The sequence below is a fragment of the Oryctolagus cuniculus genome, chromosome 14 (assembly GCF_964237555.1).
Source record: "Oryctolagus cuniculus chromosome 14, mOryCun1.1, whole genome shotgun sequence".
NCBI classification, from domain to species: domain Eukaryota; kingdom Metazoa; phylum Chordata; class Mammalia; order Lagomorpha; family Leporidae; genus Oryctolagus; species Oryctolagus cuniculus.
The window spans coordinates 2,732,583-2,750,210 of NC_091445.1; the positions used below are offsets into that span (position 1 = coordinate 2,732,583).

At 57.3% G+C, this 17,628-nt stretch overlaps 1 protein-coding gene across 1 annotated transcript in view; it reads right to left on the minus strand.

The window, feature by feature from the left end:
• Positions 1 to 17,628, minus strand: part of ARSB (arylsulfatase B) — a 143,153-nt gene that overhangs the window by 51,237 nt on the left and 74,288 nt on the right. Inside the window, exon 5 of the mRNA XM_070056318.1 lies at positions 7,557 to 7,800. Coding sequence (XP_069912419.1) covers positions 7,557 to 7,800 — 244 coding nt within the window. The remainder of the gene's footprint in view (positions 1 to 7,556; positions 7,801 to 17,628) is intronic.

A 17,628-nucleotide genomic window follows, 5' to 3' on the forward strand; every position in this document is an offset into this window, starting at 1 on the left:
ACTTCTTCCTTATGTCTGAAGGGATCAGAAAGACATTCTTTCATATACAAATTCACTAAATCTTACCACTGAGATCCTACCATGGGAAATTACTGTAAAACCTTAACTAAGCAAGAGACCAATCAAACCTAAGACCTGCAGAAGAGGAGCGTCATACAACAAAGGATACTGGTAGCACGAGAGACAATGAAGCCCGGCACAGGTGTGTGGCACAGCGGTTATGCTGCCGGTGGCATGGCGGCATCCATGGCCACAGTGCCTGGGTTCCAGTGCCGGCTCCGCTCTGGGTTCCAGCTCCTCGCTCATGTGCACCCAGGGAGGTGGCAGATGAGTTCCTGCCACGGAGCTCTCAGCTCCTGGCTGCAGCCTGGCCCGGCCCTGACTGTTGTAGACAGCTGAGCAGTGAACAGCAGATAGGAGCTGTCTCTCTCTCTGTCTCTCTCTCTCTCTCTGCCTTTCAAGTAAACAAACATGAAAACAAGCCACTGAGAGGGCCCCAAGACAGATCACAGCACCAGTAAGGATTATGTACAGCGGCACCGCCATTCAACGCAAAAGGACACGAGACTGACACCTCGGTCTGATGTCTTGCTGATGGGCGGGACACAGGATACAGCCTAGCGGTTCTTAGCCTGCAGCTCGTGGGCCATTACGTCTCACTGGGCTTCGTGGTATCTGAGAAAGGGTGAGGGGGATGTATTTGCCCTCCACTGCGTTCCTGGGACTGAACCCTCAGGGCGCACAGTCTGTTTTTTAATATCTGTATTTATTTATTTGAAAGTCAGAGTTACACACAGAGAGGAGAGGCAGAGAGAGAGAGAGAGAGGGAGGGGTCTCCCCAATTGGCCACGATGGCAGGAGCTGCGCCGATCTGAAGCCAGGAGCCAGGAGCTTCCTCCAGGTCTCCCACAGGGGTGCAGGAGCCCAAGGACTTGGGCCATCTTCCACTGCTTTCCCAGGCAACAGCAGAGAGCTGGATGGGAAGTGGAGCAGCTGGGACTAGAACTGGCGCCCATATGGGATGCCGGCGCTTCAGGCCAGGGTGTTAGCCAACTGGGCCACAGCGCCCACCCCGGCTCAGTCTTCATGACGCTGTCCTGTTTGAAGGAATTTCTATGATCTGGTGACACTGCTGTCACCGCTGCCAAGCTGTGAGTTCGCCACTGGTGAGGAAAGAACAAAGCACCTGCCGTTATGGCCAGGGCTGCCCTTGAACCTCACAGGAAGTTCAATTAAAGACAAAATCAGCTACAAAGAAAACCGCTTAGGATGGATGAATCCTTTGGCTTTCCTTGGTGTCACCAGCCTACTTGAACTCTCTCGAAATAATCCACAGGCTGTGTATCAAGTTGAAAAGCAGGAGCACCACGGGGTCGGGCAGCACCGGGACTGCATCTCCTAGGAGTGACGGCCCTGGCCTGTGGTCTGCAGAAGGAGCGCCCTTTGCAAATGCCACCACCCAGCCCTGGACCCCTGCTGCCTCTGACCGCTCTGTACTCTGCAGGCCTGAGAGGAAGCGACAGCTGTGCCACCTGCGGAATCTCCGCCGCTCTCGGCACAGCCAGCTCAACTTTCCATCGTCCTCACATTCCTCCTTTATGACATTTTCAAAAATTACCGTCATCTCAAGATCGGTGTTTCCATTTCTGGAAAAAAGCTTGTACCTCTGGGCACAGCTCGAGTATCTGCGACTTGGGCCGTCCGGTTGTTTTTCTGCTTTGGAAAAGCAGCTCCAGACGCCAGCCCGGCTGCCGATGTCTCAGCAGCAGGCACGGTGCTGGCGGCTCGGCCACCTGTGCCGGACGGTGGCCAGGCCGATGCCGCGAGGGGGACCGGGGTGAACTTTATCAGCTTCAAGAATTGTGTCAAGAAATGGAAGCGAGATGAGAGCAGTTCTCTGCTTGTTAAACAGAGATCTGGTGAATTTCCAGAGAAAACATCAGGAATTTTACTTGGTTAAAAAATAAAGCAGCCAAGGAAGGTGGGCCTGTCGTGGTGCAGGACGCGGCACGGCAGTCGGTCGGGGCTCGCCGCTGAGCGGTGCTCGGTCCCCGCTCCCCGGAGGCCTGGCTGCTGGGAGAAGGCGCAAGGCTGCGGCCCGTCTTCTGCGGCTGCGGGGAGAGAGTGTGGCAGCCCTTCCCACACCAGGACTCCCACAATCCACCTCTGAGCAGGATCAGGAGAAGATGGAGCGGTTAAGTCGCCCTTACCGCGCACCCACCCCACCCCAGGGCGTCGACTCCAGTCCTGGCTGCTCTGCTTCCAACCAGCTCCCTGCTGACGCACCGGGGAAGGCAGCAGGAGGCGGCTCAGGCACCTGGGCCCCTGCACCCACGTGGGAGACCCAAATGCAGGTCCAGGCTGCTGGCGTCAACCTGACCCAGCCCTGGCTGCTGTAGCCATTCGGGAAGTGAACCGGCGGATGGAAGATCTCTTTCTCTCCCTCCCTCACTCTGCCTTTCAATGAAGTAAATACATCTTAAAAAAAAAAAAAAAAGATAATCTTAAGGCTGACATGTGGATTTACAAGCCAACATTGGGCATCAATGACGTGGACTTGGCCAAGATGAAAGCCTCAGTGGCCTGGGGAAGAAGGCGATGGCTCAAAATGCACTCAGCACCTTCCTGCCCGGTGTAGGGTGCCACTGGGCCCAGGCTGTGACACCTCTGTCACCAGCGCACAAACCCCCGTGGCGCCAAGCAGGCTGCAACGCTGTCGCGCCCCAGCGCCTCCACACTTCCCCAGCTCCTCTGAGTCAGACCCCAGCGCCTCCACACTTCCCCAGCTCCTCTGAGTCAGACCCCAGCGTCTCCACACTTCCCCAGCTCCTCTGAGTCAGACTCCAGCGTCTCCACACTTCCCCAGCTTCTCTGAGTTAGACCCCAGCGCCTCCACACTTCCCCAGCTTCTCTGAGTCAGACCCCAGCGCCTCCACACTTCCCCAGCTCCTCTGAGTCAGACCCCAGAGCCTCCACACTTCCCCAGCTCCTCTGAGTCAGACCCCAGCGTCTCCACACTTCCCCAGCTCCTCTGAGTCAGACCCCAGCGCCTCCACACTTCCCCAGCTCCTCTGAGTCAGACCCCAGCGTCTCCACACTTCCCCAGCTCCTCTGAGTCAGACCCCAGCGTCTCCACACTTCCCCAGCTCCTCTGAGTTAGACTCCAGCGCCTCCACACTTCCCCAGCTCCTCTGAATCAGACCCCAGCATCTCCACACTTCCCCAGCTCCTCTGAGTCAGACCCCAGCGCCTCCACGCTGGACGCGACCACCACGCGGCTGAAGCTCACACCTGGCTCAGCGACTGCTGTCTATGCCCTTTTTATCGTGAAGTGGGCATTGGTTTTCGCGTTGACATAGGCAACAAGGGAACAGGTTTGTAAAGAATGTCCTCATTTTTCTAGATGGAATCCACAGGCAAGATGTGCAGTCTACTTCTGATCTAAGATAAGCTCCATCAGGATTCGTAAAAAGATATTTATGTACCTATTTATTTATTTGAAAGGCAGCATGACTGAGAGAGGAAGAGCCAAGGCGGGGGAGACATAGAGAGAGAGAGATAGAGACAGAGAGAGAGAGAGAGAGAGAGAGAGAGAGACAGACAGACAGACAAGGCCTACAAGGCCAGGCCCATCCATCAAGGGTTTCCACCTGTGTCTGAGGCACATTTTTTTTTTTACCCTGTAAGTTCACAGCTTTCATTACAGTCTCAGCTCCAGGATCTAAAGAAACTAGGGGAGGCCGGCGCTGCGGCTCAGTAGGCTAATCCTCCACCTTGCAGCGCCGGCACACTGGGTTCTAGTCCCGGTTGGGGCGCCGGATTCTGTCCCGGTTGCCCCTCTTCCAGGCCAGCTCTCTGCTGTGGCCCGGGAGTGCAGTGGAGGATGGCCCAAGTGCTTGGGCCCTGCACCCCATGGGAGACCAGGAGAAGCACCTGGCTCCTGCCATCGGATCAGCGCGGTGCGCCGGCCGCAGCGCGCCAGCCGTGGCGGCCATTGGAGGGTGAACCAACGGCAAAGGAAGACCTTTCTCTCTGTCACTCTCTCTCACTGTCCACTCTGCCTGTCAAAAAAAAAAAAAAAAAAAAAAAAGAAACTAGGGGAAACAATCATTCCTCTATCTGCGACACGGGACCCACGTCACACACACAGCATCTCCACGATTTAGGAATTATACAGGAGAAACATCAAACCACAAAATTGAAAAGAAAATATTGGAAAATATTTAGTACATTTCATGGTGGGAAAAAGTTTTCAGAACATCACAGAAAAGGAAAAGTTGATTTAATTGATAAATAAACATGGGAAAGACATGTCCAAAAAGCAACAAAATTTAAAAGATAAATTAGATCGGAAAAATATTTGCAAAGATATTATAGTCAAAAAACTCAATATATGGGGCCAGCGTGGCGGGGCACTGGGGAAAGCCACTGTCTGGGACCCTGGCGTTTCCTATCCCAAGTGCCGCTGAGAGTCCTGCCTGCTGACGGCCCGGGGAAGCAGCAGACGGCGGCCCGGGTGCTGGGGCCCCTGCACCCACAGTGGAGACCTGCGTGGAGCTCCCAGCCTGGCTTCAGCCTGGCCCAGTCCTGGCTATGTGGGCATCTGGAGAAGAAACCTCTGGACAAAAGAACTCTCTCTCTCTCTCTCTTTCCTTTTCTCTCTCTTTTTCTCTCTCTTTCTCTCTCTCCTCCTCTCTCTGCTGCTCTGCCTTTCAAATAAATAAAAATATATAAGTAGGGGCTCTCCTCTCTGCAGTCCTACGTCTCAAATAAATAAATAAATCTTGAAAAAATGTCATTTCCTCAGCTGGGTATAAAATTTAAAATGATTTATATCTAAGAAAAATCTTAAATGTAGACAGAGTTTACCCAGAAATAGCTCATTTCAGAATTATTTATAACAAAAGAAAGAGAGAGAGAGAGAAGGAGGGAGGGAAGGAGGGAGGGAGGCAGGGAGGGAGGCAGGGAGGGAGGGAGGCAGGGAGGGAGGGAGTTAACACAAAGCAATCCAAGGAAGCGGCTGGTTATAGGTACGGAGATGCATCCAAGGGACTCCACAGCAGATGGAATGCGTCTCTCTCTAATTCTGCCTTTTAGATAAATAAAATAAATCTTAAAAAAACTAAACATAACAAATTTAGAACACTCGGATAGAGGTAGATAAAAGAGCATTTTAAAGAAAAACTACATCAAAACTAATAAAAAATTAAAATAAAAACATTCAAAAATTAAAAGTAAAGAAAACGCCAACTCATATGGCAAACAACAGGCATGACGTCTTGACGGTGCCCCGGTTCCCAGCGCAGCCGCAGCCCCGACCCAGGCTGCACGAGGCCAGGGTGGCATCCACCTTCCCAGGCTCGCAGGACTCCAGAGGGGAATGCCGACACACGAACGCCCGCCAAGCCTCCTTTGCGTGAAATGATCTCACACCAGAGTCTGCTGTTTGCTCAACACGGACCACTGACCACGTGGAAACATAAGAAACGACCTCTAAGCCCGGCAGCTGGACTCGCATGGACATGCCAAACACTGAATACTGTGGCTATGCACAGTCTTTAGAGGTTCAAGGACAACGCATTCGATGAAGAAACATCCACGGGTTTCAAAAACTGGTGCACCAAAATAAACCTGCTTTAACTCACTTTCTGAGAGCTTTGGGAAGCCTCCTTGTCCGTGCACCATGGATTACACGCGTAAACGCTTTCAGGGCCACGAGGGTGACAAACACAAGGACACTGGGTCCTTGCTGGGACCTGGGAACCACAGTGAGGGGACTTGGAGGGCAACTGCTCCATTTGATTCCAGTCGATGCTGCCCTTGTGGACAAACAGGAACCCACTTGTCAAGTTTTCCCATTCTTTTATTTTTTTTTATTTGAGAAGCAGAGAGGGAGAGAGAGGGCTTCCATCTGCTGTTCACTCCCCAAATGGCCACAATGGCTGGAGCTGCGCCGATCTGTAGCCAGGAGCCAGGAGCATCTTCCGAGTCTCCCAGGCAGGTGCAGGGGCCCAAGGACCTGGGCCATCTTCCACTGCTTTCCCAGACCACAGCAGAGAGCTGGATCGGAAGTGGAGCAGCTGGGACAGAAATGGTGCCCACATGGGATGCCAGTGCCTCAGGCGGAAGCTTAGCCCCACTACACCACAGCACCGAGAACTTCCCATTCTTAAACTCTTCTGTTCCATGAACCATTCGCACGCACATCACACGTATCTTGGCTCTTTATTCCTAAGCTACCCTACTGTGTATTTCTCATGAAGAAAAACTCGACACCACGCTACCTTCGAGCAGGGCCATTGCAACGGGACTCAGAAGGGAGAGTGTCAGGGGGCTCCTCCCAGAGCACCTGGGGGGCAGCCACCCGCACTGACACCCAACAGGCTGGAAACCATGGCGCTACACCCTGTCCCACCATCGGTGAAAGCAATGCTCCAGCAGGGCACGGCTGGGGGTAACTCCATGTATGCACCGATCTACTCGTCTATCACGTGCCTGTGCAACATCCGCTTAAAGAACGGGACTCGGGGCCGCGCTGTGGCCCAGCGGGGAAAGCCCTGGCCTGAAGCTCCAGCATCCCATATGGACGCAGGTTCAAGTCCCGGCTGCTCCTCTTCCGATCCAGCTCTCTGCTGCGGCCTGGGAAAGCAGTGGAGGATGGCCCAAGTCCTTGGGCTCCTGCACCCACGTGGGAGACCCGGAAGAAGCTCCTGGCTCCTGGCTTCAGATCTGCTCAGCTCTGGCCACTGTAGCCATTTGGGGAGTGAACCAGCAGATGGAAGACCTTGCTCTGTCTCTCACTCACTCTCTCTGCCTCTCTGTAACTCTGCTTTTCAAATAAATAAAAAACTCTTAAAAAGAAGAACAGGACAAAACTAAAGTCGAAGTTTTCCTCCTGCACTCCCAGGGAGCACCCTGCACCTTCCAGGGCCAGTGCCTCCCCACACAGAGACCAGTGCTCCACTCCATGTGGGCTGAACCCGAGCAGGACCACCGCCACCCCCGAAGCCGAGCCTGGGCCTGCCCCCACCAGCCTGCTCCGTCACCACCTACGGTGCTACCGCACCCAGCCCTCGGCCCTCGGCACACACTTCGCGTGCTGTGTCTCCTGTCTCCGCCTCCCCCCACCAGTGCCAGCTGCTGAAGAGTCAGGAGCCCGCTCGTGCTGTCCACACCCAACTCTCAGCACCTAGGACAGGAGCTGCACCTGCAGGGAGCTCACCAGACACCTCCCAGGGAGAGGCCACCCGGCTGCCCCTGGCTCCTGCGGCCCTGTCCCCCACGAGCCCCATGGGAAGACGCTGTTACCCCCGCCTGCCACTGAACAGAGCTTCGCCTCACAGCCCTTCCGTGGAGGGCGAGAGGCTGAGAACAATCTAGTTCCTGGCGGAAGACCCAGGCCTGCACTCTCAATTTGATAAACACATGAAACTATGTATCTCTTAACGCATTTCTACTTAAAAAAAAAAAAAAAATCAATTGTAAGCGGAAGGAGCATCTTAACAGGGGGCTTGGCTCCTCCTCGCAGGGGAGGGAGAGGGCCAAGGGGCGGGTACCTGATGGTGTCCCACACGTCGAAGCCGTCCAGGGGCTTGGTGCCGCCGGTGTGCGCCCCTGCCAGCCGCGCCAGCGTCGGCAGCCAGTCGGAGATGTGCAGCAGCTCCCGGCTCTTCACGCCCTTCCGCTTCAGCAGGGGGCTGGCCACAAAGCCCACGCCGCGCACACCGCCCTCCCACAGGCTCCACTTCCTGCCGCGGAGGGGCCAGTTGTTGCCCCCGGCCAGAGTCTGTCCGCCGTTATCTGAAACACAACAGGGCCTTGTCGTGAGCACATGGAAGCTTCCGGAATCCTGAGAGAGGTGCTGGTGTCGACTCTACCAAACCTGCTCACTGAGTGACTGACAGACTGACTGAATCAATGAGTGAATGATAAATGGATGTCACCAGGGCGTTAGACTGAGGCCTCTCCTGTGTTTTGACCGGCCCACCGCAGCCCACAGAGAACACTCCAGAAAGACTCGGCCCAACCCTGCCCGACGTGCACCCTCCCCCAGCCTCGTCCTGGCCAGGAACCCTCAGGGCTTCCGCCTCAGAGGAGCCCACGCGATCCTCCTCACATCGCCTTAGGAGTCCCCGCGCCTCCACCACGCTAAGCACGTGGGCCACTGTGCTCACTGCCCGTGGGCGTCCCTGTGGGTTGGGGGCCAGGCAGGGTGATACCACACATGTCAGTATTAACCAGTGCTTATGGAATGAAGGGAAAACTCATACCTTCCCCCCTACTAACCACCTCTCCTGTACCAACCACCCCTTCCTTACCAACCCCCTCTCATAACCACCTCTCCCGTACTAACCACTTCTCCTGTACTAACCACCTCTCCCGTACCAACCCCCTCTCCCGTACTAACCACCTCTGCTGTACTAACCAACCCTCCTGTACTAACCAACCCTCCTGTACTAACCACCTCTCCTGTACTAACCCCTTCTCCCGTACTAACCCCCTCTCCCGCACTAACCCCCTCTCCCGCACTAACCCCCTCTCCCATACTAACCCCCTCTCCCATACTAACCCCCTCTCCCGTACTAACCACCTCTCCCATACTAACCCCCTCTCCCGTACTAACCCCCTCTCCCGTACTAACCCCCTCTCCCGTACTAACTACCTCTCCCATACTAACCACCTCTCCTGTACTAACCCCCTCTCCTGTACTAACTACCTCTCCCGTACCAACCCCCTCTCCTGTACCAACCCCCTCTCCCGTACTAACCCCCTCTCCCATACTAACCACCTCTCCTGTACTAACCCCCTCTCATAACCACCTCTCCTGTACTAACCACCTCTCCCGTACTAACCACCCCTCCCATACTACCCACCTCTCCTGTACTAACTACCTCTCCCATACTAACCACCTCTCCTGTACTAACCCCCTCTCCTGTACTAACTACCTCTCCCGTACCAACCCCCTCTCCTGTACCAACCCCCTCTCCCGTACTAACCACCCCTCCTGTACTAACCACCTCTGCTGTACTAACCACCTCTCCTGTACTAACCACCTCTCCTGTACTAACCCCCTCTCCCGTACTAACCACCTCTCCTGTACTAACCCTCTCTCCTGTACTAACTACCTCTCCCGTACCAACCACCTCTCCCATACTAACCCCCTCTCCCGTACTAACCACCCCTCCTGTACTAACCACCTCTGCTGTACTAACCACCTCTCCTGTACTAACCACCTCTCCTGTACTAACCACCCTCTGCTGAACTAACTACCCTCTCCTGAACTACCTTCTCCTGAACTAACTACATTATTTCATACTAAGCACCCTCTCTAATACTAACTACTCCCTCTTGTACTAACTACCCTCTCCCATACTATCTTAATACTAACTATCCTCTCTGAAACTAACTACCCCCTCCTGCACTAACCACCCTCTCTAGTACTAACCACATGATCTCACACTAACTACCCTCTCCTGCACTAACCACCCTAATACTCACCACCCTCTCTCATATTAACTACTTCCTCCCATACTAACTCCTTTCTCCCATACTAACTACCCTCACCTGTACTAACCACCATCTCCTGAACTAACTAGCCTCTCCTGTACTACCTCTCTAGAACTAACTACCCTCTCCCATACTAACTACCCTTTCCCTCTCCAGTACTAACTAGTCTTCTTCCAAGCTACCTTCTTCTGTTCTAACTACCCCGTCCCATACTAACTACTGCTTCCTCAAACTAGTACCCTCTCCTGCACTAACCACCCTCTCTAGTACTAACCACATGATCTCACACTAACTACCCTCTCCTGCACTAACCACCCTCTCGCATGCTAGTAACCCTGCTCCCTCCTGACGCTGTAGTCAGTACAGATGTAACCAGAGGCCGGAGCAGGACACATCTGCTATGAGACTTCTCAGTCGAGCACAGGCCCTGATGCCACACTGCGTGCTTTGTGCAGATCCATGCATGTCACCCAGGACAGCACGTGGCATGTTCGTGTGAGCTGGGATCCCCATGTGTCACCCAGCATGGCACAGAGCATGCTCACGAGGTCTGGGATCCACACGTGTCACCCAGCACAGCACGTGGCATGTTCACGTGAGCTGGATCCACACGTGTCACCCAGCACAGCACGTGGCATGTTCACGTGAGCTGGATCCACACGTGTCACCCAGCACAGCACGTGGCATGTTCACGTGAGCTGGATCCACACGTGTCACCCAGCATGGCACATCCACGTGAGCTGAGACCCACACGTGTCACCCAGCATGGCATGTGGCACATCCATGTGAGCTGAGACCCACACGTGTCACCCCGCACGGCACATGGCACATCCACGTAAGCTGAGATCCCCGCGTGTCACCCGGCACAGCACGTGGCACATCCATGAGAACTGGGACCAGGCATGCCACCCAGCACGGCACAGGGTACATCCACGTGAGCTGGGCCCCACATCCACGAAAGGAAAACCGTGTCTCACGTGTTTACATAAAGCTCCCAAGCAGTGGGATGTGGGCCTCATCATACCTCCGGGACAACGTCTCAGCGTCCACACTGGTCACTGAGCTGACACCTGCAGTGACCTGAGCACCATCAAGTGTGGGAGACTTCTCGGTGGTCTACAAACGTCCCTGCAAACAGAGCAGTGGGGGAGGGGTTCTGGGGGGAAGACCCCTCCCCACAGGACAGCGAGAACTCCCACGGAGTGTGCAGAGCAGTGGGGGAGGGGGGTTCTGGGGGGAGACCCCCCCCCAGGATGGTGAGGTGAACGCCTACGGAGCGCAGACCCAGGGCAGAGAGAGCTGCTGCTCCCGGGCCCCAGGCAGGGCAGGCGGGTGGCGCCAAGTTGCTGGGGTCAGCATCCCCACCCGGGCGAGGGCTCAGAGCTGGACTGCGGAAGACAAGCAGGGCTGCCACTGTGTGCTGCTGGCAGAATCGCACCCGTGTCAGAGGTGACCCCGGAGACGCCTTCAACAGGGCACTAGTTGGTGTGTCTGTCACACGGAGACATTTCTAAAAAACCTCTGTAATCCAAAGGAGCCTCAGGAGGGTAGTGTGGCGACCTGCTCGAGGGTATACAGCCATCTCCCCGCTACCACAGGGAGGTATACAGTCGTCCACTTCACCATGTGCAGGTATACAACTGTCCTCCCCATCACAGGGAGGTAAATACAGCCGTGCCCCTCACGACGGGGAGGTATACAGTCATCCCCTCACCACAGGGAGGTATACAGCCGTCCACTTCACCATGTGCAGGTATACAGCTGTCCTCCTCGTCACAGGGAGGTAAATACAGCTGTGCCCCTCACGACGGGGAGGTATACAGTTGTCCACAACATGGAGGTATACAGCTGTCCCCTCGCCACAGGGAGGTATACAGTCATCCACTTCACCACACGGAGGTATACAGCCGTCTTGCCCTTACCCAGGGGAGGTATACAGCCGTCTTGCCCTTACCCAGGGGAGGTATACAGCCGTCTTGCCATTACCCGGGGGAGGTATACAGCTGTCTTGCCTTTACCCGGGGGAGGTATACAGCTGTCTTGCCCTTACCCGGGGGAGGTATACAGCCGTCCTGCCTTTACCCAGGGGAGGTATACAGCTGTCTTGCCCTTACCCAGGGGAGGTAAACAGCCATCTTGCCCTTATCCAGGGGAGGTATACAGCCATCTTGCCATTACCCGGGGGAGGTAAACAGCCGTCTTGCCTTTACCTGGGGGAGGTATACAGCCATCTTGCCCTTACCCGGGGGAGGTATACAGCCGTCTTGCCCTTACCCGGGGGAGGTATACAGCTGTCTCCCCCTGCCCACGGGGAACATGCTGCGAGACCACCTGCGGATGCCTGGAGCTGCAGACAGAACTCAACTCTACGGGCTGTTTCTCCCTGAACACTCACGCTTACGGTGAAGTCGGAGTTCTCCATCGGGCACGGTAAGAGAGGACTAACAGCAGCTAAGACGACGGTGACGGTGACGGTGACGGTGACCGTGGAACTCACTGTAGCTGCGCACGGCAGTAAAGGGCGCCCAGAGCCCGGGCAGGAGGAGGGGGCTCAGGCGGATCTGATGTAGAACGCGGCCGCTGTGTACTCCTGACATTTTCCACTTCCTACTTCCAGACCACGGCAGGCCATGGGTGACAGAAACCACAGAAAGGGAAGCCGTGGACAGGAGGGACCACGGCACATGGAGTCTGTTCCCGAGATGGCAGACTGGTCAGAACCACGGAAGCACCCGGGAGAGCAGAGCAGGCGTTTGGGGACGAGCACGGGCTGCGCACCGGGCACTGCGTGAAATTTGCATGTACGTGGTTGAGAGAGAGACAGTTCCCACCGCTGGTTCACTGCCCAATTACCAGGAACTGCTGGGGCCGGACCAGGCTCAAACCAGGAGCCAGAACCCAACCCGGGTCTCCCACACGGCTGCCGGGACCCAACTACTCGAGCCATCACCACTGCCTCCCAGGGTGTGCGTGAGCAGAAGCAGGAAGCAGAGCTGGGACACGGGTAACAGGCACGAGATGCAGGCACCTGAACTGCTAAGCCGGACACCTGCCCAGCACCGCAGTGGCTCCTGGGATCTTTCCAGGGCCGGGGTTGGACAGACCCGAAGCCTGATGCTGGCCACTGGCACGAGGCCCCTTGGGACCCTCACCCCGAATGAGGAGACCCGGCCCCTCCCTCCTGTACTGCCTGGGAATGAAATGACACCATTTACAGTGAGCACATGGCAGGGCGAAGGCCACAGCCTCGGTACTCAGTCAGCTGCAGTGGCTCTGTTGTTTCAATGTTTACATAAACCCAAATGCTGGGTCAGATAAATGCTTCATTGCTTTAAAAAATGTGGTGTGAAGAGGCCCAACAGCTGGGGAGTGGCAAGGTGGGGATTCCCACAATGTGCGTCTCCCCAGGCGACAGTAACCTGGGCACAGCACACACCTTCCCAGGGGTGGCAGGAGAACGGGTTCAGTTCCCTCCAGGAACTGTCGCTTACGAGTAAGAAACTCAAGAGCTGGGGCCGCGCTGTGGTGCAGCCGGTGAAGCTGCCGCCTGTGATGCCGGCATCCCGGACGAGTGAGTCCCATGTGAACTCCCGGCTCTATGCCTGGGAACGCAGCGGAAGACGGCCCAAGAGCTTGGGCCCTGCCACCCACGTGGGAGATCCGGATGGAGCTCCAGGCTCCTGGCCTCAGCGTGGCCCAGCCCCAGCCACTGCAGACACCTCGGGAGGGAACCAGCAGATGGAAGGTCTCGCGTGCTCACTCTTCCTGTACTTCTGCCTTTCAAATAAGTAAACAAACGGAAGGAAGGGGGGGGGGAGGGAGGGAGGGAGGGAAGGAAAGAAGGAAGGAAGGAAGGAGGGAGGGAGGGAGGGAGGGAGGCAGGCTGGCTACAAGGCCACTCCAGGCAGAGTCCTGATGCAGGCCGCTGGTGGTCCCTGTGCTTTCTGCAAGGGGGCTGAGTGCAGACATGGCCTGGACCAGATGAAAGTGAACTCCCAGTGCATGGGGTCGGATGCTGGGGGTAGACGGCCTTGTTGTCTGACACCAGAGACCTAGGAGCTTTCCTCTCCTCTCACCACTTCTCTTCCCAACAAACACTCAAGACCAGAGCCTCCACCCCAGCCAGCTTAGGAGAGCCACCATCCGCTTCACAGCCGGGCTTGCAGCCCTGGGCACACAGACCAGGAGGGCGCCGTCTCCAGACAGGCGCTGTCTCCACGCCCAGAGCACCTGAGCTGGAAGGAAGCAGCCACACTGGAACGGCACACAGAGCCCGGGGCTGGGACGGAACCTGCCCTGCAGAGCCGTGAGCCACACGGCTCCCAGCTGTGCCCGCTCTAAGCAGGCAGCCGCCCCTGAGCCGTTACACGACCTGTCCGTCAGCTCCGCACACTCGGGGTGCCCAGCAGCACACACAACGGGACAGCGGTGGGGGAAGCAAGCGGGCAGGAGAAGGCTGAGGGGGGTCTGATGCTGGGCACAGCCCCGCAGCTGTGACTCAGAGGACGATCCTCCGGGCCACGGACAGACGTGGCCGCCGCCGTCTCCTTTAGGGAGGGCGTGGGCACAGGGAGCGTGGCTGTTTCTGCCGTTAGCTCAGCGGGATGTTTTTGCCATTAGAAACGACCGGCGGTTCTTCGATTGGTTTTCCATGTGGCTTCCTCAATCGGTTTTTCAACAGCCCTCCAGGGAGAAGCACTGTCAGCGGACACACCTGCGGCTCCTGGGGCCTTGTCCGGCAGCCAGCTGCAGGCGTGGCTGGGGCAGGCAGCCGTGCAGCCTCGCGGGGCCTCTGGCTGGGGCCGGCCGCTGCTCCGCAGAGGGGCAGACGCCCCAAGAGGGTTAAACGCGCACATCGACTGGTTCAGGCTGCAGGGCAGCCCCAAGAGCGCGACACAAACCGATGGCAGCCACAGTGAGGGAAAAGCGAGCTCCCTGGAAGCAAGTAGGAGTGAGGGCTTCCTGGCCCAACCTGAAAAGACAGCAGGCCACGGCCACGTCAGACCCGTTCGCCCCGTCTCCTCTCCTAGCTCGCTTTTTGGCAAACGTTGGTTTCGTAAGAGTTCATTTACAGCTGAGATTTCTGTTTCATTTCCTGGCTGACTCCGGAGAAGACGCCTCTGGCACGTGAAAGCCACCACGAGGCGCTCTCCCGGGAAGTCGCGTGCCAGCCACGTCTTGGCAGAAGGAGAACCGAATCCTAAGACCTCCGCAGTCTGCGAGAGAAACGCCGATGCTGCCACACGCAGACTGCACATCTCACCTCACTGCCCACTGCTGAGCAAAAACAACTGTGATAAAGTCACGGGGCGGCATCGGCTCGCCGAAGGTCTGAGCAGAGCAGGAGGATGGGGCGCACAGCCTCACCTAAGCCCGGCCAAGGACACAGCAACAGCGGAGTAGCGCTCTGCTCACACTTCCCCTCCCTCGGGCTCCCGGTATTTTATGCCGGATGAGCCTGAGATTCCACCAGCTCCGACTACGTCGGCCCCCACCACCGGGCTCCCACACACCCCCAGTAGGTGTCTCTGGAAAGCCCCAGACCAATCACCCACAGCTGTGCTTGCCGGCCCGCCTGCTTGTCAGTCAGGAGCAGGTGCAAAGATGGTGCCCGCCTGCTTGTCAGTCGGGAGCAGGTGCAAACGTGAGCTGAGCAGAGAGTCTTCCGGGCCCCATCCGCTGTGGGCACCAACGCCCAAGACAGCAACCCCATAAAAGCACCGCGTACTTCAGTCACAGAGAACTTGCCCCTCCCCAGTGCTGGGACTTGAGGGCATTCAGGAAGGTCGTGGGGAAAATGTGCCATCTTTCAGCTCCTGTCTCCATGAACTCCTCGAAGCCCCGCACGAGTCAGGCCCTCTCGTGCCAACCCTGCCCCAGCCAGGTCGGCTCCATCACCTGCAGGGCCTCTCCCCTCCTTTCTGCCTGGCCTGACATCACCTCCTCCGTGCACCTGCCGTGCAGGGCCCAGGTTGGCCTCCTCTCTCCACTGCAGCCTCATGTCCCTCCCCAACCCCAGGTGCCCCGTACATTGCTGATCCACCATCCATGGCTGAGCCACCCCCAACTCGGCTTGTCAGCAGCGAGAAAGTTCCTTGCTGCTTGCACTCCCTGGCCCCAGGGAGAGGCCCAATGACTTGGGGTGGGGGTGGGGGTGGGGGACAAATCACCCAAGTACAGGGGAAGGCACTGAAGACAAACTCTGCTCTCCCTGCAGCTTGTCCTGAGCCTTCGACTCGACCTGGACTCTCGACAGCAGGTCCACACACAGCTGCTGCTGGGAGCTCCTGGGCCCCGAGAAGCCCCTACAGCACGTGCTGGTCCAGTCTGGCACCCGGTCGGCTGTGCCAGCCCTGGCCTGCAGGGGAACACTCACCCCTCTGACACCGCTCTCTCCAGGGACGGCCGGAGCCAGGGGCTCCGCGAAAGTGGCCGTGGTGGGACGGACAGGTGCTGTCACGTGGAGTCAGGGAGGAAGGCGGTCCTGCAGCAGCCTCTTGGAGGGGCCGAAGCCAGGAGGATGGACAGAGGCAGCCCAGGACCAGCAGCGAGAGCAGAGCGGGCCCAGCTGCACGTCCAACTGCTCAGCGTCCATGTCAAGTTCCTTCTTCACTAGACTAGTGACGATGAGGAGGGTCGTCCACACGGGCTCAGAGAACACGCCGCGAGAAACTCAGACACGCACTTCATAACTGCCTGGCACCAAAATGCAGCGAGGGCTCCAGGCTGCCGGCCCCCAACTCCCTGAGGGGCCCCCTTCAGAACACTGCTCCGGGAACTAAGCTGGACAATGACCAGATGTAAACGGGACGGTCCCTCGTGGCTCCGTGGCTGCCACGGCCCTTCTCCACGGTCCCTGGGGGCCAGGTTACTCATGCCCTGAAACATTAGCGGGTGACGGGGGTTAAGCTGTGGGCTCTGAGCCTGAGCATCCTCATCTGGATATGAGGACACCATATCCGAGCCACAGATGTGGGGCTCGGTCGGGCCCGGGCCCCCTGACGACGACAGGGACCGGTGACAGCAGCAGCAGGTGCACCGGGCAACCCCCCGGTTATTTACTTGGCACATCCTGCAGCCAGGTGTTTCAGCCACGCTCACCCCAACAGTATCCTCAGTGGAGAGCCCAGGATGCCCTCCCTGCAGGCAACTTCCCGCGAGCCATGAAATCCTAACAAACTGCGACTGGCTTTGCTTTGCTATTATCTGGGGAGACCCGGGGTGACTGTCAGTTTCCACACGTTTCGATAAAGTACAACAGTCGTCAGGGAACGAGGCACAGCCCCCACGGCCTGGAACTCGCTAAGCCTCAGAGGCTGGACACTGACACGGATGGTCCTCTGGTCGTCGGTGGGGGGCACGAGGTTCGCAGCCCCCGAGGCAGACAGAGCTCCTCCTGCTGGGGCACAGCCGCACGCTCAGCAGACTCCAGCTCTGCGCGGGGAGCTCGGCCAGGGGGGTGCACCTGCCCGGCTGGGGCCCCGAATTCCGGGCTTGGACTGGGCAGCCAGACACCGCGTGGTTGACGCAGTCACCAGCAGCGTTGAGACAAAGGGAGACAGATAGTCAGGGAAAGGTCAACATCAGACATGGATGGGGGTTAAATAGAAAGCGACCGTAACAGGTGTAGGGAAACATCTCCCCATTTAACAGCACTGACGCCGTTGCTTCCAAGGACCGAGGACGAGACGCCAGGACGTGTTCTCTCTCCTTTAAAGCTACCGCAGGACAAAAACGACCCAGAAGTCGGCTCAGGGACTGGAATCATCTGTCCTCCAACAGCTGCGATGGAACCGAGAACCAGGTCCTAACTTACTACACACTGGGAGGCAAGCGGCTTTTTTTCTGCACTGCAAATGCACAGGTAGCACAGAGCCTGCAGGTCTCCGGATGGAAGTGGTCAGCCGAGCGCCAGGTGCCGTGGGCCCAGGAGAGCGGGCCTGCGCCTCCCGTCCTGAACCGCTAAGCAGTGCACGGGGAGCAGGCCGGGGGAGCAGGTCCTGGCAGACCTGCAAATGCTCGCCCTCTCCCTCCTGGTGACAACACCCTTGCAGAGAACACTCGTCGGCTTTACGGTGACCGTCAGGGAAAACCCTGCTTCCCCCCACCCCAGGGAGCGTT